We start from the raw sequence: 12,443 nt of genomic DNA, 5'->3' as shown, positions 1-12,443 counted from the left end.
AAGAAGACTCCTATTTTTTCTTATTTCACATCTATGTGAATATAGGCAAAAGATCCAAGATTTGAAACAAGAAGAGACTGTACAAAGAGAACATGACAGAGGAAACAAAAGAAAAACAATAACACACAAAAGCAGCAAGTGAAAAACAGATTAAGATTGTAAAGCAGGAGCAGAGCTGAGGACAGTGGAATATACTGGGTAGTCCACAGCACAGTCTAATTTTGGAGAAACAATACAAGGCAGTTATTATAGATAGGCACAGCCTCATGTTTAGTCAAAAAAGTGCATTTTAATTCTAAAATAAATAACATAAAATAACTACCTCCTGGGTCTGAAACACAGGAGAAAAGATTTGCAAAAAAAGTTAGCAAAGTTTGCAAAGCCTTGAACTCCATCGGGTTTACCCATTTGCAGTTAGGACACAAATGGAATGATCAAAGTAAGGGGAGGGAGTCTTGCATTATCCAGTGAGTCACTTTGCCAACCCAGTTTAATAGAAAGACATCTGGCAAACTCTTGTTCATAGTGGAGAAATCAAAACCCTCTTTTGTTACCTCACTGATGAGTTCAGAAGCTTTCTTCTTTCCTTCAATCTCTAGAGCCCCTGGAGTAATACATCCGATTCCTCGCATAAAGTTCATGTCAGAGCGGTATAAATTCTAAGGAAAACCAAGCAGAAGTAATTACAGGTTTTCATTTGAGATGCCCTATATTTGTTCACCCAAAAATACACAATAACCATATTCAAACAAATCCATTAAAATTAGTATCTACCACAGAGAGTTCATATGCATTACCCTACAATCTTGTGTTTGTTGGTGTATGTCAGTGTGCACACAGCTCTGACAGATCTACAGTAGAGATGCAAGATTCTGAGGACTACTGAGTCTCAGTAACATATAAATAGTATATATATATAGTATATACTCTATATAGTAGATATATAGTGTAAAAATAATACTTCAACTCCTAGCTTCCATTTGTAACCTTTAAAAAACCTTTTCTAGGTACAGGAATCTTTTTCATATATAATATGTAAATCACACCTAGATATTATTTATTTATAAATATATCTATCAAATAAGAAAATATATTTAAATAAAAGCTATTAACTTTTAAATAAGAGAAACTACAGACAAAATAGCCTTGATTTTTTAATGGTTCTGAACAGTCATAATATAAGTAATGAACACTAAGGAAAATTGCACTAAGCCACTGTACAATCTTTGTTAAAATATTTTCCAGACCAACAAATCTAGCAGTGGCTCACTGTAAATATTAATTTTTCAAAAGTTTTAAATCCGTTACTAATACATATATTAAAACAATGTTATTTGATTTGATAACAAGAAGGAGGAGGATGAGGATCATCTTATTTTCTGCTTCAAAAGATCTATAAAGACCAAATAACTAGTAAAGAGCAGATTTGCCTACTTGATGGATATGTGGAAACTGCTACTGCTTACTGAGGGCAGAACCAGCTTTAGTTAATGAAGTGTTTTGGTTCAGTCAACCACTTATAATGGAAATAGACTATGCCTTTATTTTATTTAGCTACCTAGGAGAATAGAACTACTTCCTATTCCATCCAGGTCTGTCCAGTGCTAATCCTTAGACTCAAAGGCACCATGATGCTGTGTATGGGAAATATCCTTCATGAATCGGAAAAAAAAGAGAGCACAAAGCTAGAGCATGGTCCTCATCTCTTCTCAGCCATTAGCACCAGCTGGTAAGAGAGTAAATTCTGCAACTCTAAAATGTGTTGCTGCCAATTAGCATTTCATACTCAACTCAAAGACAGGCATGGATGGAAACCTTCCTCAGAATCTCTGATTTTATGTGTTTTCACCCAATTTAGGGCAGCACGACTGGCAGCTGATATTTACACTTGTTTGAACACAGTCTGCCATCTTTAAGTCTGTTGACTGAAAGTTTTAAACTGATATACAATAACATGTTCTGCCCAGACAAGTTTTTAAGATACATCCCCTTCTGAGGTCTCCAGAGACAATATGATCTATGAAAAGGCCTTTGCTCACGGCTCTGCTTACTAATTCATAAGGCAATATCCAGCTAATTTTACTAAGACTACATAGGGAGTTAAGCTCATACTTCTTAGAATTTCAATGAATATGTGGGTCAGAGTTTGTAAGTCTCTTACAAATCACATTTTTAACAACAGGCATCTTTCTTGTGGGAGCACACATGAATTTCACCCAGATGAAAACCAAGTTGTAAAATACCAGTTGGTAAACAGTTTGCATTGTTAACAAGACCTTAAAAAGAGTATTTCGCCAACAGTGTAATCACTCTCACTTGCAAACACTCTTCTACGAATCATCAAAGACTACTATACTTTATCTCTCAGTATAGTGTGATCACACATGTTGTACAACTGCCCAATAAGGCAAATATCTCGTTCCTACATACAATCAAGGGGGGACAGCCATTGTTTATCTCTCAGCTGCTGCTCAAACACATGTTGTCAGCTGTTATGATTTGGAATAGAACTATCTTGCATCAGAACCAAGTGAGAAATATCACTTTTTGCAATTACCTCACTCTGTAGTTTGTAGGCATTCTTGGCACACCTCAGCCTCACATCATCAGTCAAAGAGGTGTACTGGTGTAGCAGCTGCCTGTATTCTTGTTCACTGACCAAAGACTGGGCCTTCTTGGCATGTACCAAGTTTATCATATCCAGTGGCAGGTGGAAGTGAGACTTTGTATCCTCAAAACCTTGCTTATATTTCACCTATTAAATTAAAAACAGACTACATAGATATCCCAGTATGATAAAGAGAATTCAGGTTTTGATCAGAAGAGATATTCTCCATATTTCCTCCATTTTCAAGTATAAATTATTCTTTTTAAAAGTAAGTTCCCTAACGTGTTTAACCATACTGTGAAAGATCAACAGTTATAATTAGAATATGTGGCAGCCTATTCTTCATCAAAAAAGTAGCCATCTACATTATATTCAATTAAGCTGAGATTTTTGTTTCTTTTTTTGTTAAAACTGGATACATCAAATCTATAGAATTAACCAAACTGGTAAATGAAATCTTAATTCACTTCATTTCTAGAAAGCACAACAAAAAGAGGAAGGTACTACCTGAAGATAACATACAAACAGCCTTATTTATATTAGAATTAGTACAAATCCTCACTCAAAATATTTGTTGATTTGGCCAGTTTCATTTCACAGTTTTAAATGTAATTTTTAGTGGTGGTTTTTTTTTTTTTTCACTTATTGTCTCTGTCCAGGAAAAGAAAGGCACAGAAATCTTCAAAGAACTTTTTTCACATGACATTTCCCTATTAGATTATGCAAATTCAAGCTGTTCAAGCTGTTCATTGGAATAATGAACATACAGAGTTATTGATGATCATCAAACTGACTTAAAGTAACCTGATGGATAAATTCTTCAGACACTTACTGTTACCTGTGTGTCTAAGCATACCATCACACAAAAAAGACTGCCAGTACCAGACCAACACTCCTGAAAACCATGAACACACTCCCATATATCCTTCTGGATCAAGCCACAGTGTTCAAAATGCACTGAACAGTTGCAATTCTTATAGACAATGAACAAATTATGTGACTCTTAGTGTATCTCAAGACCAAGTAGAAACCATTCCCCAACCAAAAAAGTCCAATTTGATATTTCATAAATTCATTCATCCTTTGGTCTTTCCGGAAAACAGTAAATTGAAAATAAACACTGAAAAACTTTGTATCTCTACCAAATTTAATTTACTTCTGTACAAAGACCACTGCTAATTCCCAAATAGACCTGCCTCTGAGTGGTAGTTTTACAGAGTAAAATATTCTGTGCTAGGAAACAGTGGCATGAGCAGGGGTTAGTGCAAGAACACAGTCTTTTTTTATTGTCAAATTATTGTTACTCCAAATGACATAAAAGAATGGCAAGAATATCATGATTATATTAAAATATCTGGAAAGTGGAAGAGAAAGCCCTAAGTTTTAAATAAGTAGCTAGTCCACAGCTAATCCACAGCTAAATGCATCTTCCATGAGGAACTACTTATAGTTAGGAAATCAATAAAAAAAATGCCCCCATCTCATTTCTCCTACTTACATCACTCTGCAGAGATGTTGCATGGACTGAATGAGCAATATGAATATCACCATCCAGGCCACATGACCCAGCCATCTGTCCTTTCATTTTCTGAAATGCCTCTTTATACTTGTGCTAAAAAGGAAATAAGAATACAAATGTGGATAGGAGTGAAGAGAAGCATTAGTCTGATTGTTGAAACCTGAATAAAAAAGCACTATGGACAATAAATTCTGATGATACTCATTGCAATAACAAATCTGAATCAACCTTTAGCAGATGCTTAGAAGACTTCACCTGACAGCTCCTGAACAATACCTGAGACTGCCCAGTCACTGCAGCAGGTAAACTGGTCAGCTTTGCTAATGGATGCTTGCTTTCACAAACCTTCCTTTGCTTAGTTACCAATAACACTTCATTATGGCTGCGCCTCCAAAAGCACAACTAACTAGTCCAAGGCCAGATGTCTCCCAGATGTAGAGTTGGCTGGACATGCTGCTTCCATCAAGAGTCACTCAACAGAGCAGATACAGTCTGGAGTGACTGACATATCCTACTGGACAACATCAGCAATAAGTTCACATACATCGCTTATGATTTCACCCGAAGCCTTTGCTGCCTGGAAGGGGATGGCATCTAGTTTCAGTTGATAACCACCATCTTTCATCTTTCCCCAGGACTCCTTGTAACGAATCTAGGAAATATGGAACAGGAATAAAGCAGAGTTGCTGTTCAGAGGGTTGACAGTGCAGCATTATTGAGATCCTAGAAATGTTACTACATTAGTTTCATTCTATTCTAAAGCAATGGCTTAAAGTAAACAAAACTATCAATGCACAACAGGAATTATCACATGACAAATGTCCATTATGAAAATATATTTGTTTGTTCATTCTTAATCTTTCTAATGTAGGAGAAACTTGATAAGAAATTTGATTTCCCATATTACTTCAGAAATATTTAGACCATAGAATGATCAAATACGAGGGAAAGGAAAGAAATTTCTATGATTTCCTGTGTAGGACAAACAGCAAAGCACTATCAACCTTCCTTTAAGATATTAAAACTTAGATTTATACCTCACTGATATTCATAGCATTTAATTTGGCCTGAAGGATTTCAGGAAGATCTGTCGTTGGTGTATACTGATGCTTTATACTCTCTGCATGCTCCTTGTACAGCCTCTGCAAATAGAGATGAATTTCAGTAGCAAGTACTAACTACACATTCAATCATGACTTACACTAAAACATTAACAGATAGGTTAATGAAAAGCAAACACTACAGAAAAGTGACAGTAGCATTAATAAATACAGGCAGTTATATCAGTCAAAATGTACTCAAAAAGCTTTGGGAGTCTGATACACCTATCAGCTAGAGTATGCTAGAGAGGAACTCCTTCTAGTTTTGAGCATGTAAGTCAAGATATATGAAAATTCAGATATTTGAATATTAATTTGATAAGACTTCCAACATATGTGAGTAGGGAGAAGAAGAATAAACAGCAATTATTAAGGATGTGCACTCACGAGTGGCCCACCAACGCTCTGAAATTCCACAGAAATTTGGAGAGTTGAAGTTCCCCAAACACATCTCTCCAAAGATGTTTTTTTTTTTAGCAGATAAATGTGATGGTAATTATCTGTGTAATTACTCCAAATTTATTCCAAAGCTAGTTGCAAGGGGATGTTCAATAGGTAATGGCAAGAGATTTAAAAAACATCAGAAGGTGACTGATCCCATCATAAAACAGCTGTATGTCTCAGACCTCTAAGGCTATTTGTATCAACCTTTGAAGGAACAATATAGAGCTGGCCCAGGACTATCTAACTTTCAGATGTCTGCAGACAGGTGAGTTCTGTCCAATTAACTGGATCATTGCCTGCAATGACTATGCAGAGTTCTCATCTTTCATATTAATTGTAATTAAATGTAATTCATATTAATGTAAGAAGAAACTAGCTTAGTTTCTTCTTACATTGACACCATAACTTTCCGATGAGTACAGACAGACACCATTTTTTTGGCCTTAGATATGACCTCTGTCTTGACCACCTGACTTGCCTTTCCCAAGCTATTATTACTGCAGGAGAGTTTGAGACTCTCTAGATTAGAATGAAGCATTTCACCCTGCTTCCACTTTCTTTAGCAACTGGGCCCACTTGTATTGCAGCTCCTTAAGAGGAAAACTAATAAGAACTCGACATGTGAAGAAGTAGAGCACCAGACTGATTTTGACTGAGGCTCAGTGGAACAAAATGACTTACATTTATCCTGTCTGAGATGTAAGCCTTTTGGATCTTATTAATTAAACCAAAGGCACAGACACTATAAGTATTACAATAGCATATGTTTTACACAAAGTCTTTCATCTTCTCCTTCACTTTAAAAATATCTATTTTCACAATAAAACATCCTCTCATGTTTGAAACTTGTCTTTTTTGAGTGACTTTTGCTTATTATTCACTTCTGCATTATCCCAGTTAAGTCTACAATATTTTTAAATCGCTCTTCTATTAAAAATAAACATGTTTAAACACCAAACAGCCTCAATTCTTTCTTTAAGGTTTCCCCTCCTGGATTTCTCTCTCAGCAGGATGACAGCTTGAAATAATTTATTTTTTCTTCCTTGTCATGCTGCCTTACATTTTGTTTCTGAAGAATATGCAGAAACTAAAATTTGAAAGATTTGTTTGAAAAGGGGAAAGAACCCCAAATGTGTTCTTCCTCAATGAATCTCAAAAGGCCAGAAGTCTCTGAAGGTCAAAGGTCAGTCTTACTCCTAAGTTTTGCTTCTGAAAAAGAATTGCACAGAAAGCTATCTCTATTTGAAAATCCCATTCACTTCAGTGGGATGACTTCCCATTCCAAGTTAGAAACATGCTCTTTGTGGGATGCACCACACCAGAACACAAAAGTTTCATGGTTCCCAAGGATAATCTCAGAGAAAGAAAGAGAGAGAAAGCCAGTGCTTCAATCAGGTCGTTCAAAGAGGATACCACTCTTATAATCATAATGTATATACATTATAACTTACATCCACAGCCTGGTTATAACTAATTCTAGCCTGGATCATCTCAGGAGTGTCTTTAATACTGGTAAACTTCAAAGCATATGGATGCTGACGGTACTTCTTCTGTTGAGCAGAAAAAGATCAAAGCTGTGAATTTTGTGCTGCTCTTTCATGCTATTTGAAAGAGAAAAATCATAGGTTGCTGGAGATTAGAGTGAATTTGTGAACATAATTATTATTCCTCTTTCCTCATCTTTATGTCCTAGGTACTTTCAGATTAATATTTGTTTCAATTTAACAATAACCTTTTGCCAATTAATATTGAAGTATTTCTCTCTAAATATAAGGAAAACATTTCAAAATCAGATTCTGCCTACCCAAATACTCCAGAACCTAGGATTTTAAAATCTTATTAGGTTAGTTCAAATAGAGTATGACTGATTATATTTTTCATCCATACCTTCTTTAAGCAAGAAATTATATGCAGTTGAAGTGTGTTAATAATGTCAATTATTTAACTTACTGTTTGGTGATTTAGGTTTCCTTCTAAGACCTACATCAAATCTGTGCAGCCATTGGCATTGTACCTTATTGTCATGGCATATCTTCTAGATAATTATATTAATTTTGCTTGCTGTAAAGGACACATAGTAGCTTCTAAGACATCTTTTTTTATATACATAATTAAGATTAAGGCTGTTCGATGGCAAAATGACATTTTTTTCACATGACCAGGTCACTAACAGTTTCCCTTCCTGCAGGAGTTTCCTTAAACACATCAATACTCTTATAACTTCTCCAAATAGCACATACTAAATATTCCAAATGCCTGTGATGAACTCATGGCATGTCATTTTCCTTTAAACTGAGCTGTGATCTACAGAAGTTTATTTGAGGCAACATCTTGACCCTTTGGTGACTCAAAATACTAATGTAAAACACATAAACACTTTTAAGGTATTATAAGCTTATAAGTAATGTTTTGGCTTCAGAAAGAAATCCCTTTAAAAGGAGCAGTAAGTATAACTGGGGACAAAAGTGGTTTATGCTTTGTCTTGATTAGATTTAGAGACAAAGCAGAGTTGACCAGAACATCTCTACATAAAATTCCTAGAAATTGTATTCTGGCAATTGCCTTCTAGCAGTTTTAGAAGTGTGTATGTAAGAAAGGACGTGGCTCATAGCAACCCAACATTGTTTAGCACTCACAAAAAGGTCAAGATGAACAACTCAGCAGATGAAATTTCTACTCAGCAGTTTTCACTACTATAACATCAAAATGGAATACATATCCAGATTCACTGTTACTATTCCAGCAAGCCTTACTCTACTAGTTTTAATGAAGCTGCCTGGCTTTACACTACCTGAGGATCTCGTTTATTTTGTGTAAAAAAATCATCCTTCTTCATTATAGATGATTACATGGGGGAAAAGTAGTGTTAGCAATCAGTCAGTTGTGAAAGGATGACTATTTTTCTGAGACAGGGCACCCCTGGTTATGCTGTTCTTCTCACTGAGTGAATGGACAGATGATTCCTGCATCATGGGTATCTAAAAATCACAGGATTCAGTCTCCTATGGCAACAGATTTGGCCAGTAGGACTCCCTGCGAAATAACAGAATATTTTAACCATTTCCACCAAAATGTCATTTGAAGGCCTCATGGGATGGGCACAAAGGATTCTAGACTTTGCCTTCTCCTGTAAGTGATAATGGTTATAGGGAGAAATAAGAATGAAAACTACTTGGGCGGATGGGTTGCTACAGACAGAGATATCTATATGAATTTCAATAGCTAACATGAATATATATGGAAAAGGAGCAAGAAGGATCATGTATCTCTTACAAAAGAAGGTTCTGGGTCCAATGACTCCATTTTTTCATCATCTCTCCTGTTTTGCTTCATTAAAAAGGTAGGCTAGTGGGTAGCAATTGAGCACTGTTTGATTGCCATTATTATTCATAATATCATTTGTCACCTACGTTGTTTTTGCAAAGGCTATATGGACTCCTACTGCTATGTGTTTGGTATCTAGTTTCCCTCTAATTACCAGTCCTATCCCTGGTTTTGAGGCCTTTCATGTGGTACGCCTTTTTCTTTCCCCTTTGAGTGGAAATTATTTTAATTTTATACAGACATTTTACAGGCATTATGCAGCAAATTCTGATACATGCTGTCATGAAATCTCACCTCACTAATGAGTTCTCCTGCCTTCTTAGCCTGTTCCACATTTAATGACCCAGTGGCTATCCATCCTGCTCCTTTCATCCAGTTCAAATCTGCTCTGTATCGGTTCTGACAAAGGAAAAAAAATCCTATTGTTTATGCTCATACACTTAAAATGCCATTAAAAGATTCAGACATCTCAGGAACAACAACCAAGTCAAATTAGTGCCTGGTTTGGTTTTGTTCACTATTGTTGTAAGGAAAGCAAAAAAAATACAGAATGAAATAAAAGTATCAGGACTCACCAACACTTGCAAGGTAATTTTTAGAAGTAGTCTACACCTTACTGTTGCTTGCAATTTTTACTCTAACTTCAGTTTTATGGTAAAGAGAGCATTGCTTAAAAGATAATTCAAGATTTGCAATTACAAGAAAATGATCCTTAGCATTTCCCAAACCCTACCATTTCGTTTTACTGGAGGGAAAGCATTTTGTTTGGTTTGGTTTTTCATGTGTCTTTAAGGAGGAAGAGTACAGGAGTACTTCTCACTTTCCTCACAAAATCTCTCCTACCAACAGTACTGAACATCAAAAGCTTGATTATAAGTCAGGTTTCTCAAAGGTGTCAAAAGGGTTTCAGCAGCCATATCTCAACAAGACTTGTACACATTTCTATCTCAGTCTTGAAAAGTTCTGACTTAAAACCTCAGAATGGAAAATCTAACATAGTAACTGTTTACAGTATCACACAGTTCATCTGATGGTTACAGCTGAACATGTTGTCTCTATATGGAATTTTATCACCAATTTTATCACTATACATTATTTAACTGCCCTGCACATTAGGAAAAAAAGAAATGTACATCACATAAGAATCCTAGTGTGTTATTAACATTTGAAGTAGGTTTTGAAGAAGCCATGCTCATAAACAGAATCATAACTCTTCTCAAAGATGATCTCTTGAGAAAATAAGTGGTTACTGTTTACTGTTTTAATATTAACTGTTTAATAGCTGAAAAATTAGGTGCATGAACATGTCATGGTATTACAACCATAAATGTCTGAAGAAATTCAGCCCTAACTGGGGCTGAGAATGGGCTGAATGAAAGGGTATTGAAAGACATCAAGCTCTGGACTTACATCACTTTGCAATCCATAGGCCCACTTTGCCCACGCCACTTTCCTGTCAGTAGGCAGGACTGTGTAGTGATGGAGAGATGTCTTGTATCCTCTGTCTGTGGCCAAATTCTGAGCCTTTTTGGCATGGACAAGGTTAACCATATCCATGGACACCTGGAACTTATTCTTTGTGTCCTCAAAGGCCTTCTTGTACTCCAGATCACTCTGCAACTTTGACATTTGCAGGGAATGAGCCATCTTCGAATCTTCCTCCACAGCTTTTACTCCAATGAGCTTACCCTTCATCTTCTCATACCCTTCCTTATATTTAATCTGTGAAGAAAAATAGAGACTGAGAGTAAATTATCTAAGCTGCCAAACTGACAGCTCTACCAGTGTAAAACAATAGTCTGTCACCGTTATGACATGCTGGGTCCTCAATAAAGTAAGAAGATCATTTGCAAAGGAGAACTGGAATACCTTAGAAATTACTGTTTATAAAGAATAAACACTTTCTCAATAATAATATGTTCACAAAAAGCTGTGAGAAATCTTTTCTTTTTGGCTCTCTTTAGGAAAAACAACATTCTTCAAGCTCTGAGGTCAGAAGGCTCTTGCAGGAATTTTCTGGCCAGGCATAGACGTATTAAGTTATGATGTTTCACAGGAGATTTCTGCTTCATTTTGAGTTCTAAAATTCACCCTCTGGTCAAAATGAGAATAGGAAAACATAGTCAGCATGTGGGGAAAAGCTCTGAATTGCTCAGAGCAAGCCTTCTGACTAATTATGGAATGCCAATCACCCAGACAACTCCTCCATTGCTCCTTAGCATGAATCGAGTGAGGGTGGCTCAGGGCACTGAGACATATGTGACAGATCCCCAACACTAGCAGCAACCAGGACTGTCAGCTGTCCTAAGAATAAAGAAGGATGATGGACTCCATACTCACATCACTTGCCAGATCCCTCTTTGCCTTTGCTGTCAAGAATGACAAAGCATCCAGACGAAGCACAAATCCTTTTTCCTTCTGCTTCTCCCAGCTACTTTTGTAGAGTTTCTAAAGAGATGACAATAACACAGTCTCTTTATTACTATAAAGATATTCTATTTGTTCCATATTCACAGTGAAAGCTCTCAAGTAGCATGAGTCCCTTGTACATTCCATGCCCATCAACCATATGACTAGGGATCAGATCCTGGTGTCTCCACTTACATACTGTAACTGTGGATATTATGGTTACTGTAACCCCATTATCTCACTGGTTCTAGTGAAACTGTCAATGTGCCACTTCTCTGGAAGCATGTGAAAAATGCACGGCTTCAAACTCTAAAAGTGGCAAGTCTTCAGAACAACAGATGTGACTGGTATTTACTAAGAGCAAGTAATTAAATTTAGATATAAAGTTTTTACATCTAAAACACATGGACCTTCTCAGAGAAAGAACCTAACTTTTACCTACAGAACAAATATTTCAACAGCAGTTGTAACTATTCACAGGAGTGGAGGAATCCAAATCTCTCTTACACAGTACCTCACTGATATTGGCAGCATTTGCTTTGGCCAGTATGAAGACAGGGTCATCTTTGCTGATGGTGTATTGATGAAGAAACTGCTCTTTTCCTGACCTGTAGGCAACCTGTCCACAGAAAGCAAAGCATGGTCAGCAAGCAGCAGCCCACATTTAATGTTGAAGGAATACTGATTAAAACACCCCAAATATTCAGGGATTTTTTAGGGTTAATTTATTTGGTTATTCTTTAACATGAATTTTTTTTGTGAAATATTAATTTAAAAGCTGACCTAAAGAGACAGGTTGACCAAACTACTCATGGTTAAATTTCAGGGAAACTAGAAGAAGATACATAACTTAGCTGGCTATAAAGCTGGCAGTAATTTATACTCTCTATGAAATGTATGCAAGAGCATATTTCATCCAATGTTAAACTGCAGCTACTTTTTAAGTACAATGAAAGTCTTTAATAGGACACAGAAACAGAGAATTTTAGGCATGAAATGAAGAATACTAAGTAATTGAATCTGCAGAGAACATTTGTGA

The 12,443-nt window shown here is 36.2% G+C and overlaps 1 protein-coding gene across 1 annotated transcript in view; it reads right to left on the bottom strand.

The window, feature by feature from the left end:
• Window positions 1-12,443, bottom strand: part of NRAP (nebulin related anchoring protein) — a 50,502-nt gene that overhangs the window by 11,199 nt on the left and 26,860 nt on the right. The window contains exons 22-31 of the mRNA XM_017803896.1: window positions 11,919-12,023; window positions 11,336-11,443; window positions 10,406-10,717; window positions 9,290-9,394; window positions 7,123-7,221; window positions 5,165-5,269; window positions 4,672-4,779; window positions 4,107-4,220; window positions 2,558-2,755; window positions 555-659 (exon numbers count right to left, since the gene is read on the bottom strand). Of these exons, the coding sequence (XP_017659385.1) occupies window positions 555-659; window positions 2,558-2,755; window positions 4,107-4,220; window positions 4,672-4,779; window positions 5,165-5,269; window positions 7,123-7,221; window positions 9,290-9,394; window positions 10,406-10,717; window positions 11,336-11,443; window positions 11,919-12,023 (1,359 nt within the window). The remainder of the gene's footprint in view (window positions 1-554; window positions 660-2,557; window positions 2,756-4,106; window positions 4,221-4,671; window positions 4,780-5,164; window positions 5,270-7,122; window positions 7,222-9,289; window positions 9,395-10,405; window positions 10,718-11,335; window positions 11,444-11,918; window positions 12,024-12,443) is intronic.

This window comes from Lepidothrix coronata, unplaced genomic scaffold, assembly GCF_001604755.1.
Source record: "Lepidothrix coronata isolate B3197 unplaced genomic scaffold, Lepidothrix_coronata-1.0 Scaffold8, whole genome shotgun sequence".
Lineage (NCBI taxonomy): Eukaryota > Metazoa > Chordata > Aves > Passeriformes > Pipridae > Lepidothrix > Lepidothrix coronata.
Note: the sequence above shows the minus strand (reverse complement) of the source record. Positions and strands in the feature narration are given on the sequence as shown.